The sequence below is a fragment of the Oxyura jamaicensis genome, chromosome 8 (assembly GCF_011077185.1).
Source record: "Oxyura jamaicensis isolate SHBP4307 breed ruddy duck chromosome 8, BPBGC_Ojam_1.0, whole genome shotgun sequence".
In the NCBI taxonomy this organism is placed as follows: Eukaryota; Metazoa; Chordata; class Aves; order Anseriformes; family Anatidae; genus Oxyura; species Oxyura jamaicensis.
This window is the reverse complement of record NC_048900.1, coordinates 18,310,931-18,338,769: the sequence shown is the minus strand read 5'-3', so window position 1 is coordinate 18,338,769 and position 27,839 is coordinate 18,310,931. Positions and strand designations below refer to the sequence as shown.

General features: G+C 38.6%; 1 protein-coding gene across 28 annotated transcripts in view; it reads left to right on the top strand.

Annotated features, from left to right (window-relative positions):
• The window catches only part of ADGRL2 (adhesion G protein-coupled receptor L2), a 326,276-nt gene that overhangs the window by 231,712 nt on the left and 66,725 nt on the right, over positions 1–27,839 (top strand). For all 28 annotated transcript variants that reach the window (XM_035333937.1, XM_035333956.1, XM_035333947.1 and 25 more), the window contains one exon: positions 21,144–21,357. In XM_035333937.1, the coding sequence (XP_035189828.1) occupies positions 21,144–21,357 (214 nt within the window). The remainder of the gene's footprint in view (positions 1–21,143; positions 21,358–27,839) is intronic.

The following is a 27,839-nucleotide window of genomic DNA, read 5'->3' as shown; positions in this document are numbered from 1 at the left end:
AACATCACAGGGGAAAAACAACCAAATGCTGGTTTTAGTTACTTTAATCTATTCTGGTTTTGTATAAACACATTTGTGATGTTGCTTACTGCTGGCTGTGTATTCTTTTGGGCATGAAGATGTCCTTGATTCCTGTCTCAGGTGGTGTTTCTTCTCACTTCATCAGAAATTGGTCCTGACTGACAACAGACATTTGTGTTTTTAAACTGTCTTTTAGGAATAGTCACAGTGCCACAAAGAAAAATAGGAGGTATATGTCCCTGGAAGTGTGTACTGAAAGTAATCTATTCAAAGTAGTAGTTTCCAATGGTCTAGCAGCAGGAAAACTTAAACATGTGCATCAGAGTTTTCAAGGGTCAGTCTTCATCTGCTTATCCTAAAAATGCATACACTTAGAAAAAAAAAAAATCATCCACAGAAGTCCTTTCTTTTGATTTACTCATACCTTTGGAAATTTCTGTAACTCACTTTGCTGAGGTGGTCATGTTTGCAAGTCTTTGCTAACATTCAAGATAAAGACGACTTGGTTTAAGTATAAAACTTATCTTTTAATGTGGATTGATATATGAACAGGGTAAGTGCTGTACTTACTCATGTTCTATTACAGCCCACACAAAGAAAACAGGAAAGTTAAGACTCAAGGTCTATTCTATAATTCAGGGTTTTTACTGAAATTTGAAGGCAATTTAAACCACCTACTTATTTCAAAGGTAGTATCGATAGACCACCTGCTGTTGACATGCACTAAGAAAGATGGAAGGATGTAAATGAGTTTTAGTGATTTGCCTGCCTTTGAATACAAATGAGGCTAACAACCTCCTGTCCTCCACTCCAGCAGTCGACTACCAGAATGTTTCCAGCATGCTTTATTGGACAGTGTGTGTTGTCATCATGAATTATCATTAAACTTTGTTGTTGTTAACTGCTTGTTAGCAATGGATAATTCAAGTGTAATTCTGTAAGGTATTTCAGATATGTCACATACTATGCAGTTTGTAACTGCTGTTTGACAATGAGAAGTTCCTTCCAGCAGAAATTTGGAAAGACTTGTCTGCACATAGGTGGCTGAAAGATGGTAGAGACTAGAAAACCACCTATCCTGCGGTTATAAATGTAATCTTTTAAGTTCAGCTAGAGTTTTTAGTCTGTCCAGGAAAGATGTGTAAACTTAACTGTAGTCTTTGCCTTTCTTTTAAGAACACTGCAAGCCTTGGAAATTAAAACAAAGATTACAGTGATGTCTGTAACTTTTTCTTTTAATGTGGATGCCTTTGTGATTAATACATTATTTCTTCCAGTGGCTTAACAAAAAACTAGGAAACAAACAATTAAGAGCAGGAAGAGCTGAGCTACTTTTTGGGCTGATGAGATAAAAATCTGAACAATTGTGACTGTCCCTGTGGAATAGCACAATTGGCTTCTGTGGAGCATTTTTGGACTGATTTCCATTCATTGTTTTCAGTGACCCTTCTTGAAGAGGCTGAAAAACGTTTTTAAAGTTAGAACCTCTTCTTTCTTCACTTGTAAATTTTGTAAGCACTCTGCAGCATCTGTGGTTGAAAACTGCCACTGGCTGTCTCCTCCCATAGTACCAGCCATTCCTTTGAATATTTGCCACCTATTCCTTGCTTATGCATGGCTTCAAAAGCAACAATTGTCACAAAGAAACAGGCTATCCTAAATGACAGCTTTCACTGTCTTTAAGATCACAGGTCAAAATGGAAAACGAATGTTTCAGGATGATTTGATAGCACTAGATAGTATCTTAATGTCATTGTATACTGATTTTACAGTTTAATTCACCACTATAAAACTTCCAAGTCAAAGAAATGTCTCCTAGTCCTTAAATGGGCAGCTATCATAGCCATAATTTGTTTATGAGACGCTTTTCTTTCTGGAAGACTGGTCTGTCTCGGTTCCTATCAAAAATAAATCAATTTCCTGTGGAAACTGGCATAAATCTTTCAGATTGTTTCTTAGCATTTCTTCAGCATTTGTCAGAATTGCTGTTAGCTGGATAGCTTTGTATTGTCTCATAATGAATTGTAGCGATGGATAAAAAAAAAATATCTGTTTTTGTTAATCCTGTTTTGTAATTAAATACATCTTTTATATAAATTCTGTTAAGATTTGAGTGAAAGGGGATTTATGGAAACATGAGTTGCTTTTTATAAGATAGTTTTAGGATTATGAAATCAACACTGGGAAAAAGAAAACTTTGACTTGCTCATAGAGCAAAAGATTTTCTCTTTGTTATTCTTGCTTTGCTGGCACTATGAAAAAAAAAATAAGAGCATTCAAGCTGGGTTGCCTGTGGTTTAACTCTAATTCTATAGGCTGCACAGTCTATCTCCCCAAAATCCCCACAGCAAGTGACCTTGTCAAACAAAAGTGTGGAATAATGGGAGGCAGCCCAGGGACTGTGGCTCATTTACAAGCAGCTGTTTGCTACTGTCAGAACAAAGGCAAATCAAAGTTGCATTAACGGGGTATGACAGGCACAGTGAGCAGCTCCCCAACAATGTTCATCCTCTTGTGTTGTTCTGGTTATAATATTGGTTTGCCTGAAGGAGAAAATGGTCATAAGGTCAAGTCAGACATGGATGTTTTCAAAAGCCTTTCAAAATTGCACACATTTTTCAGCTGATCAACTATTGTTGCTTTTTAACAAAATTAGCATAACAGCAAATAAATACATATTTATGTGTGTGCCTGTCTTTTGGTATGAGAATTAGAACCACACAGAGAATTAACAATTATGTCTTCACAGCAAGGTAAGTGTCACGTGGCCTTCCCCAACAGTCTGATTCATCCAGTCCAAAAAGTAAAGCAATTGTAGGTAATGCCACTTCTAAATTCCTACATGGCATCCAAGCATGGCTGGAGGATGACTTGCTTCTCCATAGTTTTTGTAGTTTACTGCTTGACTAGAACTCTTCTCTTCACCTTGAAAGATAGCACCAAATTATCTGACACTTTGGTGAAGAAGTTACAAGTGTATCCTGAATTTTGAGAAATGACTGGCTTGCTCAGTTTAAGCTTGGTAATGTGTATTCATTTGGAAGACTCAACACCAGTGAAGAGCAAAGAGATTTCTTATGGAATAGTGGAAGATTTTAGACAAAAAGGGCCAGAATCCAGCATATAACTGTGCATTACTCCCTAACCATGACTTCATGTAGCATGCAGAAGGTTTGTTCGTAGCCATGTGAATAAGACTTGTATAATTTGAGCCTGTACTACTCGACACCAGTCTGTCGTCTGAAATTGTTCTGAATCAGTTAGACTTGGTGAGAACATGTCTGAAAAAGGCTTGGGAAGAACGGAAATTCAAAGAGAAAGGACAGAAGAATTGTTGGACGTGAACTTTATAACAAGGCACACAATAGGCAGCACATTTCTCAGTGTTTATTGTACGTTGTGCAGTGTGATAAAGTCTGAAGGCAGAGTGACTTTAACAGTCCCTGAAGTGCAGTATTCCCTGAGAAATGCACGGTTTGAAGTGCTTTACTTCCATTATGAAATTTATAAATAAAAATAAGGAAAGCAGTAAGACATTCATTTGTTGGGCAAATTGATACAACTACTACATCATTAATAGCTGGGCAGAAAAATCTATTTGTTTCAAAAGACAACTTACAAAGTCCTTTATATTTAGCAAATATTTTACTACTAGTTTAAATTTCTGAATTACTTGATTATTTTTTTATAGAGAGAGGGAGACCGGAAAATAAGAGATAAATACTTTTAAAGTAAAATATAGTGCAGGTTTAAGGCAGCTGCGGAGTGCATTTTGGTAATGGCATTTGACATCTGCTATATTTCACAATTCAAGATATGAAAAAGCCTCTAGAATTTAACAATTTGAAGTGCAGCTACTTCATTTTTCAGTCTCATTTGCATTATAGTTAGGTATGTTGAGAAGGTACAGATATGAATAATGTGCATGAGAGACGATTAAGATATGAGCAATGTATCTCCTAACCTTTAGATACAGCATGCTCTAATTCGATACCATTTAGGATAAAACTTTCAAAAGTGCAGTGGCTTGCATGCATACAAAGTTGTACTGACAACATCTTTTAAAGTGCTAACATGAATGTGAATTTAATTTAATTTATTCTCACAAACTTGCAGTTCTAGCTGTATGTGTTATAGTATCATGTACAGGTGCCAGCCAAGATTACGGCTCCATTGAGCTCTACTCATCCAAGAAGTTCTATATTTATCAGCCTGGAGGGCTTGTCGAGTTTCCTCTTTTGCTGTTGTTATCAACTGTTTTGAAATATTCAAAACCCTAAGTGGTATTGAAAACTTACCCAGTGTCCAAAGCACATTGTATATTTTGAGCTGAGAAATAGAACTGTATTTGTAGAATTGTGCTTGTATTTAGCTTAACACTCAAAATAGAAGAACATAATTTTCATAGGAAATCTGATAATGCTAATTTTTTTCTTCAAAACATTCAGATTCCTTGTGCTTCTCTAGATGACACACAATGGTAGCAGTTTTGTATAATCATCTTTGTAGTCAGTATATTTAACTGTAATTAAAGAAACAGAGATTTTATGATTTTATTTTGTTGTGAGTCAATCTGTTAAGCTCGCATGATAATATCCTAAATTCCTTTCAGTTAATGGTCCTACTCTTGCTGGGAAAGGAGGACATTTTGTGCATTACTTTGCTTGAATAGTACTAACAGACTAGCAGATGGTCACTTTCCAACTGGTTTGCCTTGAAAAAAGAAATTAAAATATTATAGTGCCAGAGAGAGATGTTGTAATGTGTCCCTTTCAAATTAACAGGTCGTTTTTTCTACTATTTTATGATTGTAAAATAGCTCAATGTCACATAAAAGGTTAAAAGCTGAAGTAAATGGCATCATGGGAAATTTGAAATAAATAGGGACTCATATGGTTTATGGCTCTGTACTTGAACACACAAGGAATATATTTCTTTCCATGAAAAGGCGTTCTGTAAGAGCTTGCCATGTTAATATGAATTGTGGTCACAATAGGTTGTATTTAGAGTAGTTTTAATTCACAAGGTAACATTTTTTGTTTACTGAATTATGCCTTGCAAAGGCCACTTGTTCAAACTGTTTACAAGCCTAAGAGAGAATGCAATATTTTCAGAAAAAAATTGAAGCCATAGATTCCAGATCATTTAATTATTCTGCCTGTGTCTTTGTGGTTACTTTTCATAGAGCAAAGACCTTCAAAATTGATTAAGTTTTAGACTGCAAACTGTCAGGTATTTCATATTAGTGCCAAATTTGTTTTTCATGGTAAAACTGTTTCCACTCACTTCTGCGAGTCCTAGTTCTAGCAACCCTGTTGAGCAAGACTTGAAGAAATCTTTCAGCTAGTGTCTGTCCCATTGGCTGGCGTATTGCTATGCAGGTGAAGAAGAAGGCAATGGGAAAGCCTTTGTAAAGCTTGTCAGTAGCTACCAGTGTGAGATGACCCTTGTTTCTTTTGATACATGGTCAGCTGGTTGTTACAGGGTTAGGGTCCAAAGACTAAAAGGAGATGTTTAAAATGAACTGTAGAAATCTAAGGGTCTCTGATGGATATGTGTAAAATCGTCATCATTGAGATCGTTTGTCTTTTAAAATCATTAGCAGAGGTAACCTTTAAATTTATCAGTCACATGCAGCTTCAATGGATGTATTACATTCAACATAAAATGCTATGGTTTACTATTCTGGGATTTGTTTTCAGTCTTGTCCTACTCTCACAGAAGGAGGCCTATGGATAAGTTGCCTATAAATGAGCATTACAGCCAGTTTGTTTCAAAATGCCTCTAATTTTTTATTTCTGTTTTGCTTCTAGCCATCTTTTGCTCAATATAGTTGGTAATCTGTGAGGAAATACAGAATGCGTTGCCTTTATTTCTTAGTAGAAGAATAGCAGTGGTAACTGCAAAAAGAGGCTATTCAGGTACGTGATGAAGCCTGAAGATATAATTTCACTAGAAGCTAGCTTAGACCAATTAAAATTAATAACCATTTCTCATAACTTTGGCAGAAGAGAGCTGTGGGTATTTCTGTATGGTGCTGTACAGGGCCATGGTAAAATGGCTTTGGAGCTCTGAACTGCTCAGGAGCTGTGCCTACAGCTGCCAGTCCCATGCCCAGGCTGACAAATTAGGCCCTGGGGATTGCCGGTCAGTGCCCAGACACCTGCAGCGCACCTTTGGGCTGGTTGGAAGCACAGGTGGTAATTAGAAGGTTAGCTTGAGTCTAAGCACCAAGGCAAAGACAAAAAGATAGAGACTGTTCAAACAGAGGATATAAAAATTCCAAAGAATTGACAAGTCAAATTGGCCACCTGGAAAAAACAGTTCAGAGGAGAAATACCAGGTTGTTGTGGCTTCCTACCAACAGAAGAGAATGAGGTATTTTTTTCACAGTGGATTATGATGGAGCAGGGCCTGGGTAATATTGAACTCCTTCTCCAGTATGTGGTGTCACTGGGGAAGCCAGTAGAATACGTTAGGAGTGGTGTTCAAAGAACATGAAACGCTTGGGTGAAAGATATGGATTGTCACGGAGATGTTTAGCCCTAAAGGTTCAAGATCACTAAAATTTTGCAAAAAGACATAAAAACAAACAGGTTGCTGTCGTCGTGTTCAGGAATCCAGACTAATTTTTCAAATAAGAATAAAATAGTGGTAAGAGTGTGCCATAGTAAATTATCTGTATATCAGCTAAAGGCCTTTTTTCTTCTGATGGATGCTGCGTACATATTCTGCAAATGAGCTTGTTTATGCCCAAATGGCACATTCATTTGCTTTTACATTATCTTTTTTAATGGAAACCTTTATTTGTCTTTTTCATGTTTTTTCTTAAGGTGATTGAGTTTTAGAGGCATATGCAGTGATACAGATATTAATATGCATTATCGTAATTGGCTGTAATTAATCCATAATTGCACCTTTTTAACTGGGATGACAACGACAGGGTCTTCAGTTTTTAAATGATGTAGGAATAATTCTTTCTATATGTGATTTAGGTTTTTATCTGGAAGAGGTATTTAGATTAAATAATCTATTAAGTGGATAGGAAAAAGCAGGAGTCCATTTTAGCCTGAATTGTCCTATGATGCTGTGATCTTAAGAACTGCTTTGGCTTAAAGGCATAAAGGTCAAAGGTGAATTTGCCCATGTTCACTTAGCTACCTAAAACCTACATTGGGCTTCCAGGGGAAAGGAGTATGGCTGGGTTTGGGGTTTGGTTTGGGGGAGGAATTATTTTGTTTTGATTGAGCCTGATCTGGAACAAGCATTTCTTGCCTTTTTTTCATTGCATGCTTACAGATCTGTTGAACAAAGAATTTTACTAATGTCCTTAGTTTGTGTTGGAATAGTTGAACAATTGTTGCTCCATGGCTTCTTGAGATGTTTGTCACCAACCACAAACACACACACACACAAAAAAAGGGGGGAGGGGGAGCACAATAAAACTAAACAATTAGCTTTCTTTGAGCTGGCGATGAACAGACAGATGAAAGTGCTACTAACATGTTACACTGCTTTGATTAAAGGATAAAAATAAATTTGTAAATGACATTTACCAAAATGTGATGTCATAATAAAGTTCAGGAATTATGTAATGGGCATACAGAGTCTCCCAGTGCAACTTGGATCCTAAGCTAAATCCTTTGCATTCTTTAACTACTGAAAGAAACAAAGATCAGTTAAATGACATTCAGCAAAGGATTCAAATCACCAAGGCTTCTCAGTCTTGTTACACTAATAAATGTATTTTGCTAAAACTAATATTATAAAAATATGTGTATAAAGGGGTTTGTTGATTGTTGCATGGAATAGTATTAAGAATTAAAATCAGATTTATCCATTGGTAAAATAGCAAGGTATGATGGTCAAATGGTTGCAGCATTTCAAACAAGGATCAGTCACAGTTCTTCAGTTGGAAATCTTTCCAGTAGTTCCTAAGGGCAGATTTTCTTTTTTCCCCCAACAATCCTTCCCTGTCTCACTGAATTTTTTATTGCTTAAAGTCAACTGGAAACATAATGTACTTGCCTGTCGTTCCTTCTATTTCCTCACTTTGAAGATACTTCCTTTAAAACCTGTTTCAGGATTTCTTGAAGGATGAGATAGGGACACTAATATAGCATTTTCCCTTTATTGGCCTTCCTGGTGTTGAGGTATTGGGAATTGCTTGTGTTCCAAGTTTGGTGCGTGTCCAGTGATGATGTGCAATTCCACCAAACATAGAAGGAAAAAACAACTTTAGATGTTTATAAAAGGTAATTATCGGAGGGGAAAAAGACAGTAATGCAGTCAGCTACCTAAGTGACTTGGCACAGAATCAATTTTTAATCTTTTTTTTTTTTTTTTTTTCTTTTTTTTCCTTTGTGTGTGTGTATGTGCTTTAAGCATTTATTTTGTCTTGTACTTCCTTTTCCCTCCTCATCACTCTCATAACCATTGCATGTCCACAAGTAAAACCAGGGAGTGGTCTCTGCTGGCAGGAGGACATGCTCAGGAAGTAGGAGTGCCAGGGAGCTGTAGATTCCCAGGGCTTGTGGTGGGCTGAGATAACCAGGTTTGAGATGCGAACAGCGGTAAACGAGGAATGCCCATCCAGTAAACACAGCTGCGGAGACCTTCCAGAGCCACCGCCCCACCAGCCAGGCCCCGTGGTGGGCTGGGAGCCGAAGGATGCAGTCCGGAGCCCCCTGACTGGCGCTGCCTGCAGGAGGCCGGGAGCATGAGGCGCTCGCTCAGCCTCAGGCCAGAACGCGGGGTACGGCCCAGTGTCAACGAGGGCACGACTGGGCTCGCAGCGATTATGGCAGAGGCATACTGGTTTCCTTGACAACCAGACCGAGGATTCTTTGTGATTTATTATTTACCACTTCAAACTCTCGTTCTCTGCTTTAATTAGGGAAAGGGATTTCCGTAAGTCCCCTCCCTTCCGAGCCTGAGAACCCTCCACCCCTGCTACTGATGCTGCTCAAACCAGACGCAGATCAGGCTCAGCACTGAGCTTCTGGAATTTCAGGCAGGTCGCTCAGACAGCAGTTAACTGAAATTCAATGGATATTACGGTGAGCGATGACTTGTTAATCTGCACTTAATGGCAGGGATAACAGACATCTGCACTCACCGCCTCTCCCTCTGGCCCCCTCCCTGTTTTTTCAGAGGCAGGGGACTTCAACAAGTGACACTTTTCACTGTTGTTCTTCAAGCTATGGGAAAGATAAAATAGTATCTGTAAGCACCAGTTTCCCTTGTTTTGGCAATTCACGTTGCTTTCTCCTTGAAGACTTTATTAGCAATAGATCAGCCGCAACTGTGTATGTGAAGAGTGTATTTTGATCTTTGGGAGGTATTTTACTGCCACCAGTTGCATTTGTATTTGAAACAAAAATCCTCTTCTCATATGTGGCTAAAGACAGGGAATACAGTTAGTCTGATCTAACGGCACATGAATCCCAAATATGTATTTCCCACATTTATAAAGCATTGGCTCAACCTGATCTACAGGGCCTGTTCTAAATTTAGTAATTCAGAATAGAATTTTGAACACAATAATTTATATAATTGAGATTTTTATTCAAATGTCATCGGCAAATCTGTGTCGTTATATATCAAGATTGAAATTGGGTCCTCCAAAGGGCATTTTTTCTTAAAGTACTTTCCTGGGTTGCATCTTTTTTATTTTGTATTCAGCATGAGGTGTCAGCTGCATTTAATAACATAAAATGAAGGTCACAGAAGATCACTAGTTTTACTGGAATGTCTCCCAATAGATGACTGGTAAAAATAGTGATTTAAATGGGTTGAGGATCCTCTGTGAAGACTATGTAGAAAATCTGTGTCATTTTTTAATTATAGGGAGGAATTTTAGTTTTGTTTCCATTGTGTTTATTTCACTGTGACTGTTCTTTCAGTTGTACTACCTCAGTCATAATTTCAAAAGTTTGTATGTGTTTGGTCAGCTTTACTGCAGGGAGTTCCTCAAGTGAGTCAGTGGGTGTTGCTCTCCCTTTGGTGGGTTGAACATGAAGTTAGTCGAGTCCATAAAAAGACATAGAGTGAAGTCCTAGCTCACTAATGCACCAGTGCCCCATTAGGCTCTTGAGGGAAACTGACTGCTGAAGGTGCTTCTTTAAAATGGAGTAGAATAATGAAACTCATTAATGCATTTTTCATTAGGACAAGAATATTGAGTGTCCAGGTTAAATTCTAAGGAATCTATCCTGCACTCAGTGAGGTTAATGACAAAGCTCACAATGACATTAGTGATGCAGGATGAGAACTTAATTGGGGTAATTAAGATTCTACTTACCTAAAATTCCCTATTATTTTCAAGTAGATGAAATATTGCAAAATTACTACTATGAAGAGTTGTATAATGTTGGATCTCAACACGTCGTTCAGAGATGACAGCATTTCAGTGGGAGATAATATTATTTCTGTATTTTGTATTTGATTCATAAAGCACCCTTGTCATCTTCTAGAGGCTTGCACAAGTGAAAACCATCGTTATGAAAAGTAGCTTTATTTTTGGTTTCGGAATTCCAACATTTTCTGCATTGTGTTTTTAGAGATAACATGGGCTATACATTGCTGAAACCCAATTACAATCTGGACTTCAGATTCAGCAGTGACAGAGACCAGATAGGCACTGCAGCTCTGTTCTGGAATTGTCTTAAGTGCACAGAAGAGGCTCATTAACTACAGTTCGCTTTGCAGTAGTGCACACTTGGTGAAATCGGTATTTGTACAAGAAGGAAACAGCTTCCTTACTAAGTAGGATAGATAGGAGATCCAGCTTCAGTGCCTTCGAGGGAGTCTGAATCCTCAGTTATACATCATTATGCCAGAATGCCTAATTTAAATGGTTACCCTAACACCTGCTCATTCCTGCCTCCTTTGGACACCCCTAACCTTCTCCTTCCCTCTTTGGCATCCCCAGCAGATTAGTAACTCCCTCCTCAATTACACTGCCACCTTGGTTGCTTTGATCACTCTCTGAGCTCACTCTGGAAATCATCTTGATTAATAAAACTCACCACCATCGGAGAAACAGCAGCATGTGTGGATTGACAGGCCGTGGGACCAGGGGTGTTGCCAGACCCTTGCATTCAGCTGAGCAATGCTGGGTTGGCCATGCCGCGGCAGGAGAGAAGGTGTCAGCCCCTAGGACATGCAGCCCCCTGGCCGCTCCCTCCCCGTCTGGCCTTTAGATCCCCCACCATCCCCTTGGACTCAGCTGGCTGCCTGTTTGTAGCCCTAAATAATGTATAGTGAGAACACGGTACTTTCCGTAGGAAAACAGCGTTTTAGTTGGTGTGGAAGAAAGTGGAGCAATCGAATCTTTTATACTTCACAGCTGCCTTCTCCAGAAATTCTTGCTTTAGACACTTAGGGAAGGATGTTTTTCAAACAGGACTGTGACCTGGTGTATGGTGAAATGCTATGTACAATAGATTAATTAGTGAGGAAATTACTTTCCACATCTGTAGTAGTGGTGCAGTAGATCTGCCTTGATGCTGAGCTCGTACTTGAACATGCTACTTTTTTTTTTTTTTCCTGGTCTGATGCAGAGCTTTCCTGGTCCTTTCTTTTATTGTTGGTGGTATTAAGATCAATGAACAACATTGGAAACACAGTCGTTGAGCTATTATGTGTGTGCTTCTAAATAGCAGTAATTAGCAAATGCAAAGTTTTCCTTTCTCTGGAGTGTTACAGTGTGCATTCATCCCTTTTGTTACTTTCTAATGTAAATAGCATTAATTATGGAACTCCTATCACATAATTATGGAAAATTGTTTACTTTTTGTCTTAGTACTCAGAGATTTCAGGGATCCTGATTTTTCATTTATTTCATTTGAGCACTCATTAGCCAGTTCTCTAAAAGCTGAGAGTATTTCTTGCTCTCATATTGTAGCAGTTGTAGAAAGGGGGACGAGTTCCAGGAATAAAAATCAGAATCCAAATTTAGAAGCCCTGAATTTGAGTCCACGTGGAATTTAGCCTTCCTGTCAATTGATCTCCCTTGTCTTTTGTACCTGTTTGCAAAGAGGCCTATGGATTCCTTTCGAGGTCATTATCAGCATTTGGACAGGGTGGCAGAGATGCTTATTTCCTTTATTCAGGTAACAGTACCTTAGCTGCCATTCTAACTGCCTGCTGCCCAGGGAGCATGGTAGAATTGTGTATATTCCTTAGGACTTTTTAAGTTACCTTTTAATTTCTAAACCATTAAATAGTTTTCCTTTTTTTCGTGCAATTTATTATTCAGAGGATGCTGCCAAGTATGTATGTAGGATTACTCCATGGTTCCTGGAATTTGCCAGAACTTTAGGTATGCTGCAAAAACTGTGTATGGTATATCCCTCTCCTCTCTAATAGTCTCTTAGAAATCCACAAATATTTCATAGAAGGTAAGGTCAGGAAGAAAGCATTTCACTCTGACAGGCATTTTCTGAGATTGCTTGCTACTCTTGTCTCATATCTATTTGTGGAAATATTTGAAGTGACGGCACGTTTACTTTCAAGTACATTTATCACATAGTTCTGGTACTTGTTTTCAAAAGGTATGTCTGTGTATTTTGGGTTATAAGTTTTGTCTGTGGGATCTTGGGCCTTTTTGTTTCCAAGGGTTCTTGTTTTACTCCTGAGTCCTCAGAAACATTTCAGAAGCTACACTGAATGAGAAGGGGTAGTGCTCTGCTATTTGCATGCTCATAAGCACTCTTTAAGGATAAAGTAGCTTGCTGTCATTAAAATTAACCACATAATTTTTCCACTGTAAATTATACCATGACAATTGACTCCACCCCATCATTTTATTGAAACGAGGAATATATGAACTCTTCCTTTGTTGCTTGGTTCTGTTGTTAATGTATACGTAATTCTATTTGTAAACAAGAAAATATCCCCTTCATAATTTTACAGCTGCAATCTCATAAGTTATTATGTGTTAGCAGTCATAGAGTATTTTTATTAAATCTGTGGTAATTGTTGAGGATCATATCCGTATTTGGTGTTAAACTGTCACTTGTAGAATACCATTCTCTTTAACACGAGGCAGAATATAAGAATCCATCTCCACATTTTAGTGAGACTAAATGTTTTGCTTTGTTGTTAGGCAGGTTAGGGTATAACCCATTTAAGAAGGCAGAGCCCAGCACACCAAGAGTTATGGTTGACAATCAACATGCCATCTGCTGGAATGATTTAACTTTCACCATGCACATAGTCCTGAGGAACTGGTACATCTCTGCATGGGTTCTATCAACCTCTGGGGTGACGAGGCTTTGGGTTTCTTCAGGATGGGAACAAAAGCATGTTTCTTTTGTCAGCTGTTCACTCTGAATACTGCTGATGGAAATCATAGCCCTATCCTCCTCTTTCCCTACCCCCCTCAAAACATGGTTTCCAATCAAAAATGACTGAGAGAACTGGAAATATAAATTGTTGTCAAAATGCATTTTTATAGAAAATAAAAGAATATTTATTTTTATTCAGCTACCAACATCCTGTACAGAGGAAATAATTCGACGGGAAATCCTGTTGACACGACATTTCTGACACATCACCCTTTGTATGTCTTGCCTCCCTGTTTCTGAGCTTGTTTCTAATTCAGAAGCTTCTCCTTCCTGACAGGTGGTGTGCTCAGTGAGTTCACAGTTGGTAAACTGGAGATAACCTCCATGAGGGGGATTTACAGAGACCATGGGACTTATTTGCCTTGAGAAATTTTGAAGATGCAATGTATTTAATGGCGAGAACGAAAAGGGTAGAGTGCTTTCTGCGAGCTGGCAAAGGATCAAGTGTGTGTGATGTGAAGGAAAAAAGGAAGGAGATTCTTGCAGCCTGAGAACAGACATCTGGCTGGCAAAAGAAAAGAAATATCATTGACAGATGAATACTGTTTCAAACTGGGATAATTTTAGATCAAGAGGGCAAAGTTTTGCTCTCATGCATGCAGCTTTCACTGAAAGGGATGGGAAAGGTGCATGCAGATGAGAGTAAAATTTGGTTCTAAGTGAGAAGCGAACAACATGCGTATTTTTGCACTAGATATTTAGACTTTCATTTTTAGATCACATGGTTTCCATCTGCCATATGTAGGCACTGCTAAAATGCTGCCAGGAAGCAGTCTCTGGTTTGGTGACTTTCATTAAAGGAATTAGTGGTTTCTATCCAGTTTCAGTGTGGCTGGATTCAAAGTGCAGCAGCCCATTTTCACAGTTTAGCATTAATTAGCACTCTTGTGGCAGCCTCAGCAGGGAGGTGAAGGATTAAATGGGCATGAAGACCAAACTATCTCTTTTCCCATAGTGGTGATTCCTTCAAAATAGGGTTGAGACATGATGGACTAATATGGGGGATGCTTGCACAGCTGTTGTCTGGGCTGTTCTTGTTCCAGGTGATTGAAGGACTCCAGTCCGCTGTTCTGACAATGTAGCACTCTCTTCTCTCCTGCTATTAGAAAAAACAACAACAACAAAAAAACACCACCACCACCAAAAACAAACAAACAAACAACACACCCCACAAACAGATAGACACATTTTCACCCGTTTGCATGAGGGGTGAGAGCTGCTTAGGAGAATTTAAATGAGATCCTTGCCAACCATACACAGGAAGGATCAACACATTAAAAAGCTAAGATGCTGCTACTAACTTGAGGTTTTGCTGAATCATTCAACAAGGTGTAGGCAGGTATGCCCTGACTCTTTTTTTTGCTGAAGAGAGCCTCACAAGGATATTCTTGAGAATTGCATGGAGATTGGAAAATACACAAGGAAAATTGTAATAAGTTCCTGGGAGCCTGGAAGGCAGGACTCGTCCTAGTGTGAGTCAGAGGGCGTAACTCAGGCTTCTGTCCTGAATTTCATTAAACAGACGTACCGTGCTTTGTGTTTATGCACACTGCATATTAAGTGTATAATTATAGAAAATTACTTTCTGTTGTAATTCTGCTGCTCACACCGAATCTTGGAAAACACTGAATCTGACAAAGATTTTAAAAGTTTTAAATGATTTTTTAGACTGAATCAGTCTAATAAATTCTAAAAAAATATTTATTAAAAAGCCACCATTAGTTACTTAGTATTTTTGAAAGCTCTTATTGCTAGCAATTCATATTTTATTTTGCAAGAGATGGGCTCTCAGATTTTAGCCAAATAATTAAAATGTGCAAGAGTATGTTGGAGAAACCAAACTCTTGAAAGGAGTGCTAAAAATCCCCCCTCACAGCTAATTTATTCAATGAAATAGTTGTCTTGCTTCAGCATAATTTATGTGCACATTTAAATGATCAAGTGTGTTCATTAGGGCTTCAGACCTCTTTGTTAACGTTCTAATAATGAATGTACTTTCGTGTACATTGTTTTGAGTTAATCCCATTTTTATGAATGGGTTAAAAAAAAAAAAAGGAGAGAGAAAGATGTCTCTTCCTAGAAAATAGATTTCCTTCAATAACTAATCCTTTTTTCTCTAATGTCCTCTGCTTCTATCATCTTAAATGAAAATAATGAGTCTATACTTAAAACGGCAAAGAATACAGCTGTAGGAGAATATTTTTGAAATGATCGTTTCCTGCCTAATTTTATCCAGACTGGAACAGTGGGGTTTTGTCTGCCATGCCGCAGCTCTGGCTGTTCGTGTGCTATCTGGTGGCTTTCAGTGAAAGAAGAGCGGAGTGCTGTGAACTCCAGACCTCTGTGCAGTATCAGAAGCTCTCACTGTGCCAATGTAATCTTTTAATAGACATGCTTGCCAGAATGACTTTTTTCCCTTCAAAGATAGAATTAGAAAGCACAGTTGTCATTTAAATTGCCTCTATCGTTTTAGTTGTTGGTAGTGATCTGTTGACCAGTATTGGATAATTTAAAAGCTGTTTAACAAAATAACATGCTTATCTGTGTGAAATATATACAGCACTGAGAGACGAGAGCGAAAAGTCTCCCTTGACATAGTTCATGGGATTCTTCAGAAACTGCGGGATGCTGAGGCTTTTTTTTTGCAGAATTATAAATGCTCTGCAGGACCCGTGTTGAGAATTTGCATGATTTTCAGATGGGAAAGTGTGTTCAGCTGCCTGTGTGCACCCTCTGTGCACACACATCTGCACCTTGCTGAGCAAGGGAGAGGATGCTGCATACAGTTGGTGTTGGGCTCTGCATTTGTTCAACATATATTATTGAAATTCTGCCCAAGATGCATTGCTTCATCTTGTGTAGAACTTGAATCATCATGTTTCATGATTTGGTAAAATAAAAGAGATTGTGAAAGAGACAACTGTAAACATTCTGTTTGAAAAGATGTGCTCTTTTCAAAAGACCTTTCTGTTAGAGCCAAATAACACAAGAAGCAATATTTCCTTGCTCACCGAGACACATATATTTATTTCTGCAAAGATTTGTTTTGGATTCTCAGTTCTCCCAGTATCTGCATTCTTTGAAATTATTTTGTATTTCCATGTTGACTTTCTCTGTGCTTTAAGTTTTAATCAAAGGTTCCTTGCTTCTGATGTCGAGAAGTACTGATGTTAGCCTGTTTACATTCCACTATTTTTCCTCTGTATGGGGTGAACATTCAAATGTAGTGGTTCCTTTTTGCTTTTATCTGCCAAAGTTAGTACGCTCTCTTACTATTGACAGCTCAAAAAGATGGAATGCTAGTGGGCAGGATGCTGTGAATTATTAACTTTTCATTGCACTTTGACAAATTTAGGTTACCTTTCTATAGACAAATCATTTCTTACTAAGGAACCAGGATGGTAGAATGGTAAAAGGCATTGCAAATTTATATTAAAAAAAATAGTCAAATGTGAATTTAATATAGTTGAGAAACCCAGTTCTAAGTTACATTTCTTTTGCAGAATGTCTGTTTTTTAATTTTATAAATTAAAGTCTAAGAGGAAAATTTCTTTGTGATGCTTCATTTTGATTTTTTTCTCAGCATGTTCCTGTATATGCATTGACCAATAAAGCATTAAAGAATGCATATGGCCACTGAAAATCCCCTTTACTTTTTTTTTTTTTTTTTTCTTAAAACGGTGATTTTGTAAAAGCAGTTCATTTACTTCTATGAATAAAGAGCCTGCACTCAACTAATTTGTGAGCAGATAAAATGTGCAGGAAACATATGTTTGCCAGGAAGTTTTTTTTTTGTAATCAAAACGGTCAACATGACAGAAACCATGCTCTTTTTTCTCATTAGGTATTATTCTTCTAACATTAAAAAAAAAAAAAAAGCCCACGCAACGCTGATGAATATATACAGACTCAAATGAATCAGAGACAGCATATGCTGCATGTGGTAATAGAGCCTTGCTTGAGTTGCTGCTTAGGTTGTGCTGGAAATCCCAGCCCCAGCCCCAGAAGGGTCTGTGGATGTCAAACAGCTCTTCATGTGGACACTCCTCTGTAGAGACGAGTGGTGTCACCCATGGCACAGCTTGCCTTGAAACGATTAGCAGAAATGAGGAATGTTGATTTCAGCCGTAGGAGGATGGCCAAACAAAACACATTTATGCAAGGTACAGTAAGGCAAGCAGAGGGCTCAATACAGGTTGGTTAGAAAATATGGTGTTGAAAATCCTCATGACGAATTGCACTGGAGATACAAAGTTACTGGTGACAACAGTAATTATTGACAAAGCTACATACTTATGTCTGAAAAGCCCTGGAATGATGCAGAACCAGGCAGCAGCATTCAGATGCCGGTCTTTCAAACTTCCATCCTGTGGCAGTGCATCTGTTTATCGGGAATTATCTCCTGAATGTAAATCAATTTCAGTCCTAAGTCATTGCACCTGTTGCCAAGAGGTATTTATTCCAATCACTTGCCTAAAGCGCAGGGAGTTATTGCTTGACATTTTATAGCTCCAAAAAAAGCTGTCGTTTCAAAATCATTTGTTCAGAGAGGAGAAAATGGAGCAAAACAGTTCATTTTACCCTAAGCACTGCTATTTGGCAGTATTCACATTTGCACGGCACAAAGCTGCAATATTGATTTTTCGCTCACAGGGCCTCCCACTAGTTCTTTCTTCGATTGTCAGGGTTGCAAGATGGATTGAATTACACTTTGCTTGTTGATATGCTTATTTTTTTTCTTTGTTGATAGGAAAAGATTACAAATAAAGATTCAGAATAAACATCACAGCAGCTTTGTTAGTAGACTTTAAATTTATTTATTTTATTTACTTAAAATTCCCTCTGCACCATAGTGGTTCCTTAGAGTCATCTCCCCACCTTCCACATGCTGCATTGTTTGGCTTTATTGCTTGCTCCTTTTGCAATATCACACCTACGTTACAATCTCAGGTGTGTCCTCTGTTGCTGGTGAAGTGACCTAACCTTGGTCTAGCATTTTTAATGTTTGTTCTAATACAGAACTCCTCCTGTATGACTGCAGGGGGAAAAATTGCAGGATGAAACACATTCAGAGTACCATGGCAGTGGCCAGTTGCTACAGATGATGAAAGAAGATTTGCAGGTAGCTAATCTCAGAGGTCTTGTCTTTGAATTTGAAGTATTTCCTATCAGAAGTACTGGCTGTGCTGCAGGGTCTGCAGGAAGGGTTCAGTGCTCATCGCAACCAGCGTGGTATGGTTTTGTCAGCCTGGCACCGCAGTGATCCATACGTCTGACCTGCTGCTGCAGGCACACTGCCTGTGCAGCCACAGAGACCTCGGGGGTATCAGCCTGGGCCTCCTTGCTCTGCTGTTCACCAAAAATCCCCTTTGGGCAGCAGACCCAGCTGTGTCCCTGCTTGTGGCTGCTGATGGAACCCCAAAAGTGGGGCTGTGCGATGGCACACGGGGGGGGGGGGGGGGGGGGGACGCAAGGGAGGGGGCTGCCAGAGCCCAGTGCTGGAGGCAGCCCTGATGCGTGCAGGGGGTGCAGGCACCGTTGCCGGTAGGGATCGAGTTTTATGGGAATGGAGTTAAATTTGACAGGAGCAGTAGGATGTAGGAATGGCAGTCACTGGCAGCGTTATTTTTGGTCCCACTGCGGCTGTCGTGGTGGTAATTAATCAAAGGAGCTGCTGCATGCATGCGTAGTGGGGGCTTTGTTCCTATCTGTGGTGGGGGCTTTGTTCGTGCCCCTCTCCGTGCCCATTTCACGCCCTCACTGAGCTGTGAGCAGCTTCTGTCTTCATTGTATTAATTTGCTGCATGGGAGGAATATGTAGGGTGTTAACGTGATGGATTCACATTTCAGCTCTTTCCAGCTTTCAGCTCATGATACTTCAGCAAGCCTCTAATAATAGTGTTTGTTATTACGCGTGACATGCTCAGCCAAACCTATAGCCAGGAGTGCATTTTAGACGGAATTGTTGTGTTTTCCACAGCAACATGGCCTCTTCTCTTATTAACAAATACTAAAACACCGGCAGAGCAGCAACACCTGTTTCAAGTCAGATGAAATATCGTAAAATTTAAAGCAGAGACAGATGCATTTGCTGCGCCCTGGCCTGCCCTTCCCCTTGTGCCAGGGCAAGATCCTGTCCAGCGAGAAGGCCAAGGAGCTGCTCTTCTGAGACCTCATCGGTGCTCCTGACATGGAGGGAGGCAGGGGTCAGGGCGGCCCGAGCATTAGCCCTCTGCATGAGGGGAGCGAAACCTGGTGTTGGTGCAGAAGGGGAGCCGGGCGGATGGGACAATGGGCTCTGGCTGCTGGGGAGCCACGTCCTGATACTGGTGCGGTCATTACCAGCTGCTCTTCCTTACAGTCCTAGCAGATCATCATCATCTTCATACAGTAGGACTTTGAATCCACAGATCATTAATTCAGCAGAAAAAGTGACAGCCTCAGGTTCATATGAAAATTTGCTATCAAGAGGTTATCTCAAGTTGTTCTTGATCTTTTCAGATCCTTGCTTCCTTCCCTCTTCTAATGTATCATACTTTTTTTTTTTTTTTTCCTTCAAAACACCAGAGCTTCAACTTTCGATACTTACTAGCTGTTTCTCTTTGCTGTCATAACTTGTCTCCAACAGCCGGCACTGAAATATTAATGGCCTTGTGCTACTACATTATTATGACTTTTTTTTAAAAAAAAGGAAATATCTGTGGTTCCGCTGAAAATTTACAGGAGATTTACTATCTTCAAGATACAAGTGTTTATCACTATCATGTTACTGAGCTCATCCTCCAAAACACAGTAGTGGCCCCATTTTGTAAGAAATTGAAGTATTTTGTTTAATGATAATATACTAGTAGGTATGTACAAGGAAGGATACAGTTTTTTGACATGTATATTGTTTATAAAGAAATGTCTGTAAAAGACTGTACATCTGGATGAGTATCTGGACCATTGTTCTGTTTCTAAGCCATTTGGTATGGCTTCATTAGAGAGGTTACCTATTTTTTGGAATTCTTTCATGAAGAAAAAAATGTTAAAAACAAGAAGTTCGTAAAACATGCATGTCATTTTTGGGAGGGACAGGGAGATTTTACACAAGACACGTGCAGTTTGCTGTACTGGTCATTTATGTATTTGATCAAAACCTTCTAGCTCCTGCCTGTGGTTTAATTTCTGTAAAAGGCACAGCGAGGAGAACGGGAGTTCAGCTAGGTGAAGTATCAGCACATATATTAGATCTAGTGGCACAGACATGTCCATTTTGGGGACATAACGTAGCTAAGCAAAAGAAAATGAACTATTTCTGGAGAAAGGGAGATAGAAATAAATTAACTTGAAGCTATATGGCTTTGCTTCTTTGGTGTTTTTTGTTTGTTTTGTTTTGAAATCACTTCTGCATTTGCAACTCCAGCCTGCTCTGCCACTTCCCACTTTCCATCGTGACCTGTCTGTGCCCAAAGTGGGAAGAAAGAAGCAGAGAGAAGAGAGGTGAGAACAGGAATGTGCAATGTAACTGTGCAGACGTGCTGCCCTGTTGAGGGTTAGAAGTGAAGAGGAATCTCCTCTCTTCCCAGATTAAGGACACAGCAGCAGTGATGTCGGGAAGTGACAGTTTCATGAAAGATGCTTCACTTAACATGGTACTAGGTCAAACTGTTTAAAGGTGCACTTCCTTTAGGATGCTGTTGAGACTTATTGCCTATGTGACAGAAAAAAAAAAAAAGTCCAATGCAATATATCCTTTAGGCTAAACCCCATTTTTTTTCTCTTTTTCAGGTTTCAGCCGAGCAGCACTACCATTTGGTTTGGTTAGGAGAGAGCTTTCCTGTGAAGGCTACTCCATTGACCTCCGGTGTCCAGGAAGCGATGTCATTATGATAGAAAGTGCTAACTATGGACGGACAGATGACAAGATTTGCGATGCTGACCCTTTCCAGATGGAGAACACAGAATGCTTCCTTCCAGACGCCTACAAAATAATGACACAAAGGTAAAAATATATATGTCACTTTGAGAATCAAAGAGTAAAAATGTCTGGACTAAAACAGTAAGAGCTATATACTGTAGAAAATGCTGTGTTGCACTTGACAGTTTGATGCTGAGGTAGTTTTATGTCTATATAGTAACGTTAGAAGGAAATAAAAATCCCCAGTTACAATTAGAGAGTTTTTTTACAATTCTTTGCGCAAAAGGAAAAAGTGGGAAGATAACTTCAAGGAGAATGAAACAATTAATTTATTTGGAGTTTCCTTGTATTTCTGTCTTTTATGTGGCCAAACAGCACTTCAATTTTTCTAAATGGCTCTAGCTTCTACATTCCCTGGCAAACGTACACATTTCTTTTGAATGCGTTTAAATTGCTGTGCTTCCCACCTTCAAAATGCTTAAAACGTAAAATGCCAGGATGATTAAATGCCAGGATGGTTACATGTCATTATACATGTGTGTACATATGCATATAACCATACAAGCACATGCTACTTTAGGTCTTAGTGACAGTGACTGTCAGTCATAGAAGATGGAGGAAGAGCTGATAAAAGTGTTTGTAGTACAAAACTTGCATCAGAAATAATATTCATAGAAATTCTTACGCATCTAAGCTGAAATGAGCATCAGTCCTCTAGTACTGACAGTTGTGGAAATGTCAGCACAAATCAGTCACTGGCATTTTTAGTAGCTTTAACTACAAGGGTGTTCTAAGGCTAGATAAAAAGTGTTTGGCTTATTTTTTTTTTTTTTATTTTTTTGTAAAGCTCAAAAAAACTGAAAAATTTCCTCCTTCGCCTTACATAAGTTCAGGAAAAGCAGTGACTCAAAAAGTTCAAGACTGGTGGGAAATTCTTCTCCCAGTGCATTTTTCTTAGGATGAGGAATCCAAAAAAAGGGGCAATGGGAATAACCTGGTAATTCTCCCATGCACGTACACATATATCAAATCAAACATGCAAGTCATCTTGCATGCTGCTATATTTTGTTTAAACGTAGAAGTCAGTAACACATAGTCATGTCTTAAAAGTAATCTTCCTTTTTGACTCTCAATTCACTCTAGTTGTGACTGTTGCAATTTATCACTTTTGATGAACACTTGGACATTCTCTATTTCTGTAGTCAAACCTTTGGGCTCAGTATCAAGTTTCAATTTCAAATGGTAGGGGAAAATTAAGGATATCAAGCCTTTTATTTTTGTTCTGTGTTCAACCTATGACTTGTTCTGTGATCAGTAAGGGAAAGGCTCCATTGCTAAGGTAGGAAAAAGGTGATATAACTTCTTTAAATCATGTTTGAATTATCATTTTATGGTTCCAGTTCATTGTTGTTAATTAGATCAAGCCAGATTTCCATTGAGACTGCAGCAGCAGAGTCATCATCCTCTAATCTGTCAGCTCCCTTTGAAACCACCTTCAATTGCTTTTGTAAATGTAGTGCCTCTCTGTAGACTTCCTTGTGTAAAATGCATGTTGTGTTTTGATCAAAGTCCTCCTTATGTTTACCTCAAATACACAGATTAAGATAGTCAGAGACAAATACAGAGGCACAAGCTTGCTTAAAGTGACACCAAACTGTTCCTGGAAAGCTGAAATTTGAATCTTCCCATTTCAATTAATCAACTGTAAGTTTATGGTAGCAGAAAGTATTTTTGAACTTCTCCACTCTTCCACTTACCCTTTTTTCAACAGTCCAAAATGAAGATGTGATCATATATAAATCATTGATTGAACATATCTGTGCTCAGAGAGAATTATCATTGTCATTCTTTTTTATTTTCTGAACAAATGGCAAAGATCATTTGATATGCTACTTTCTATTTTTGTCTAGCATTTATATTAATTTGGAAGTTTGGCTTTGTAGTTTTCTTTGTCAGATCCTGTCAGTGAGTAGAAAAGATGTCTCCTCTGCTTTATTAAATCTTTTTTGAAAATTGGTCAATTTGTTCTATTACAAGCATGGAACAATATTGCAAATTTCTCATAAAATATTAAAAGTTCTTGTATCTCATCTATTCATAACTGCACTGTTGATTGTAATTTTTTGTTGTCTAAGGCAAAATGTTTAGAACTCGGTGCATGTCCTTGATCTGATATCTAAAAGTATCACATCAGCTGTATTTTGATGGCAGCAATTGCATAGAAAATAGCTCACCTGAAGCACTGTCAGACTCACTGGTTTTATTTTTTTCATTGACAAGAAAAAATAATCTATTGGAACATTTGATCACAAGGAAAACTTTTCTTCTACGCCTTCAGAAATAAGCAGCAATAGTTTTGACATTGCTGTTTAACATCTTGCAGTGTTTACTTTTAAGGGTTAATTAAATGTTTTTATCACTTCAGCCAGCAGTGTCTTTACCACTGCTTTTGACCACTCAAGTCCATTTTAGACCTGTAGCTAAATGCAGTTCCATGGCCATTATTAAACACTCCTCATTCATTTGCAACACTACTCCACAGCCTTCATACAGCAACTAAATTTACTGTAGTTACAGTGGGAAAACACTAGCGTAATGAGATCAATACTGTGAAATCTGAAGATTGAAAAATAAGATGAGCTTTCCGGTTTAGCACAGAGCTGTGCGATCACACACCTTGCTCCCCTTTGAGAGTTTTTGAGATTGTGACAAACTGTGTTGCATCAGCTCCTCTTTATTAGAACAAACGTAATCTTTTCTTTCTTTTGTACAGTGCTCAGATTTTTAACGTAGTGTTTTCCTAGGAAGCCTGACTAGAACACTAATGACTTCATTGCTTTGCTTTTTTACCTTTGTAAAGTCGTTATTAAAATTTTAGTTCCTCCTTGAAATTACATCCCAATTATTCTAGAATAAAGTCCTCCACATGCATTTAGATTCCATGTAAACTTCAGAGTGGCACAGTTAAAATTGAAGCTTTGAAGAAAGGGACTAGACCTTCAGAAAATCACTCTCCTCATCCACACTTTTCTGATAATTACCCCCAGCATCTGTATGCAGTCATGTTTGAGAGATTTTACCAGGAGTTAAGACTGCCTGTAGAAATAAGCTTATTTCTAAAATATTTCGTGACTTAAAACTCCTTGGTTCTTTGCTATCCTTTACAAGGGACAATTCTCCTGCTTCCTTTTCATTTGAAATATAAATTACAGAAACAGGGAAGCTTAGGATGCAAAGCAGCCCGAGGAAATTGCTGCAGTTGCTCGTGGGTAACGTGTGTTCGTGTGAATGCAGCCAGGAACTGTCACGAGACTTTGAAGTTGATAAGGCTGACTAACCTCTTTATAGACACAGCGGAGATTTCAAAATTAACATGATAAAATTTGCTTACAAATGCTTCCATTGTAAGTAGATTGCAGGTGGATTGGCGGCGTTATTTTCAAACCACCTGGGCGTTTAAGGAGGACTTTTGGCCTCCAACCTCAACTTCAAAGCCTTGCTCTGAAGGCTCCAGCTGCAGCTGGGCCACAGTTTGCTGGTAGGACAGCCATTGAGGATTTCACAGGTACCACATACTGTTTGGATTTCTGTTCTGTTAGCTTAAAATAACAACAGATCCTTAAAAGTACATGTAAGGACACACTCAAAATACATTTCAAATGCTCAGGGACATTGTGTGTGCAACTTTATAATGTAACACTAAGGTGCTTTTTTTTTGCATTCTGGGACCTTTCTCTCTGAATTAAAAATAGGCCTTTTTTTTAGTAGGAATCACTTTTCTTAATCCTAAAATTTTGGGTTAGGAAATGTTCCTGTTTATTTCAAAGATCAGACACCTTAACTACTTTGGTGATTCCAGTTCAGTGCAATTAAATGATATTTTTTTGCCTATGCATTTATATAAATACTTGGGTAATTTGGCAGATAAATGCATATTTTTTTTTTTCAGATCCATTCCAATCTATACACCTTATTTTTCAAGTAAATTGCCATTATAGCTATTTGTTGAGCTTGTAGAAAAAAATCTGTTTTGTATTTAGAAAAAAATATGAACTATTAACCCTGAAACTATGGAATAATACACACTGAGATTAAGTTCAAAAAATTAATGTTGACAGCCAAATTAATGCTAACTTCAGAAAGAAAATATTGTTCCCTCCTAATAATGGCTAAAATACCTTGAATTTTTAAAGAGGAATTTCTGATCTGTGTTATGACACAAGGAGCATAGTTGCAATCATTGAAAAGAAGAATAATTTCCAAATCTTTAAAACTTCATTAGAAAATACAGTCTCGCAGTTAGTATATTCAGATTGTTTTTGTTCTGCAACAGAAAGGTGGTGATATCAATCCTGCACTTGGAGATGGCCTTAAAATGTTATTTAAAATGGTATTTTCATTCACAATTAATACTATATTATTATATATATTATACTTCCATATTTAATCAATATCATTTGCCTTTTTAACTATGCACAGGGAAAGCAAGCCTCATTATAATAGGTAAGCATAAATAGAAAATCTCTTAGGTGTAATAGATGAACTTGGGGAATTTAAACTCTTTGAAATACCATTTTACAACATCGCTGCAGAAGGTAAAAGGATTAAAAGAGGCATAAATCCTTTCCAGCAGTCAGCATTTTGTCTGTTGCATATATCCTGTCCTATCTATAGGCCATGCAACACATGTACCTTCAATTACCATGTCCATCATGACAGCAGCAAAGAGCTCATGCTTGCGTTCTTGTTACCGTGAACTTTTCTCGCATGGTAATACAGTAACCTGTTATGTGCATCATCTGTCTGGCGGGACAGCTGCACTCAAGTGAAGGGTCTTCAGAATGTAAGTGGCATGCCTCCTGCCCTACAGGGTGTTCCAGAGAGAGATCAAGGAAGGGCCCTATCCATTCCTTTTCCTGAGGCATTATTTTTTTCCTTAATCCCTCCCAGGGTGGGGGGTGGGAGAACGGAGATGTTCATTTTTTTCCATCTATTCACATGTACAACAAAGACATCATTTTAAAAAATCCTGTATACAAATGAGAGTGAGACATTTTTAGAAGAAATCGGAAGTTCTCATCTGAAAATGACGCGTCTTTTGAGTGTTCATTTTTTTCCTGCTTGTCAGGTCTGGAGTGGAAGCGTCGTCATACTGTATTAGTTTCCTTTCAGGTGAAAACAAGTTTGATCTGTTCCCTAAACTGAGGGAATACAGAAAATCTGCCACTAGACTCCAGGCTGGGATGGACAGTAGGTAACTGCTATAGCTGATTAATCTCATTCCTCAGAGTGAAGCAGCCTGGCCAAAATGCCAGGCCTAACAGCACATCTTCTCTACTAGAAGGCAAAACAAGCTGTGGGGTTACTGCAGAACTGAATTCGAGCCTTTGCGATACTTCCATAAAGAAGCATTTTAGTGCGTCAAAATGAGCTGCCTCAGACAGGGCCAGGTTGATTGTGCGTTTAAACTATACCACACCTCCAATTTGCATTTCTTAGCATGACTTGAAACAGTTTTCCTGGGCAGGATTTGATCCTCTGCCCTTCAAAACTGACTGTGATTGTGGTAATGGTGTGCGTTTCCCTGGGGGTCTGCCAGGCTCAGACAAGGCTCTGCTGACCCCTGCTGCTATTCGTGCTTTTTTCCTTGCTTTTCGTTCTGTGCACGAAGATTGCCTCCCTTTGCTAAAGATATCATGTTGTGAAAAGTGTCTCGGAACAAGAGGTATACCTTGCCTTTTGCTACTTTCTGGTCATTAAGAGCTTGCATTTCTGTCCTTTTCGTGTCAGAGAAACACCAGTATTGATCATAAGATATCACAGGCTGATGCAGGCAGGGAAATTCTCGGAATTCATGTGCAGCAGAGTGGCTGTGGTGTTGGTGCAGATCTCATTTGTGAGGTCCTTCTTTTGCTTTGGCATGCCAGTGGTTTCTGCTTCAGCTCGCTGACAGCTGCCTCACAAAACAGTTACCGTAGAAAATTATCAAAATTAGATGTCTCTTTTAAGCATCCTTTAAAAATGAAGGCTTTTATTTATCTGAAGCAGACAAAAGTCTTAGTACAGCAGTCACCGCCATCAGTATTTTGCTGTAGCAGAAGCATAAAATGCTCTGTATTTTTAAACGGCACTTTTCATGATTAGAGGCTGCGGTCTGACTGTTTTTTGTTTTATTTTGTTTTCTTGTGTGTTAATCTCAAGACTTAGTTATGAGTCATACAGAGAAAAAACATTAATACATGTAGAATATTTTCATAAACTAGGCATAATCACAAAGCCTAGAATATTCATGATGCATACCGTAGTCCTTGGCTTTATTACAGAAAAAAAGAGGAACACCCATGACTGAGAACCTTATCTGGTATTGTTCATTTTCACTGTCATTAATACTTATTATGAAAGTAGTAGGTCTAGTTTACACATTAAAATAGTGTTTGCTTGTTTTTTAAAATTTTATTATTATTAATGGGGTTGTTCCACATAGGTATTACTTCGTTGGTTAAATACAAAGCCTCAAGTTCTGAGGTTCTGAGCAGTCAGGTAAGATGAAATATCTGTAATAGAAC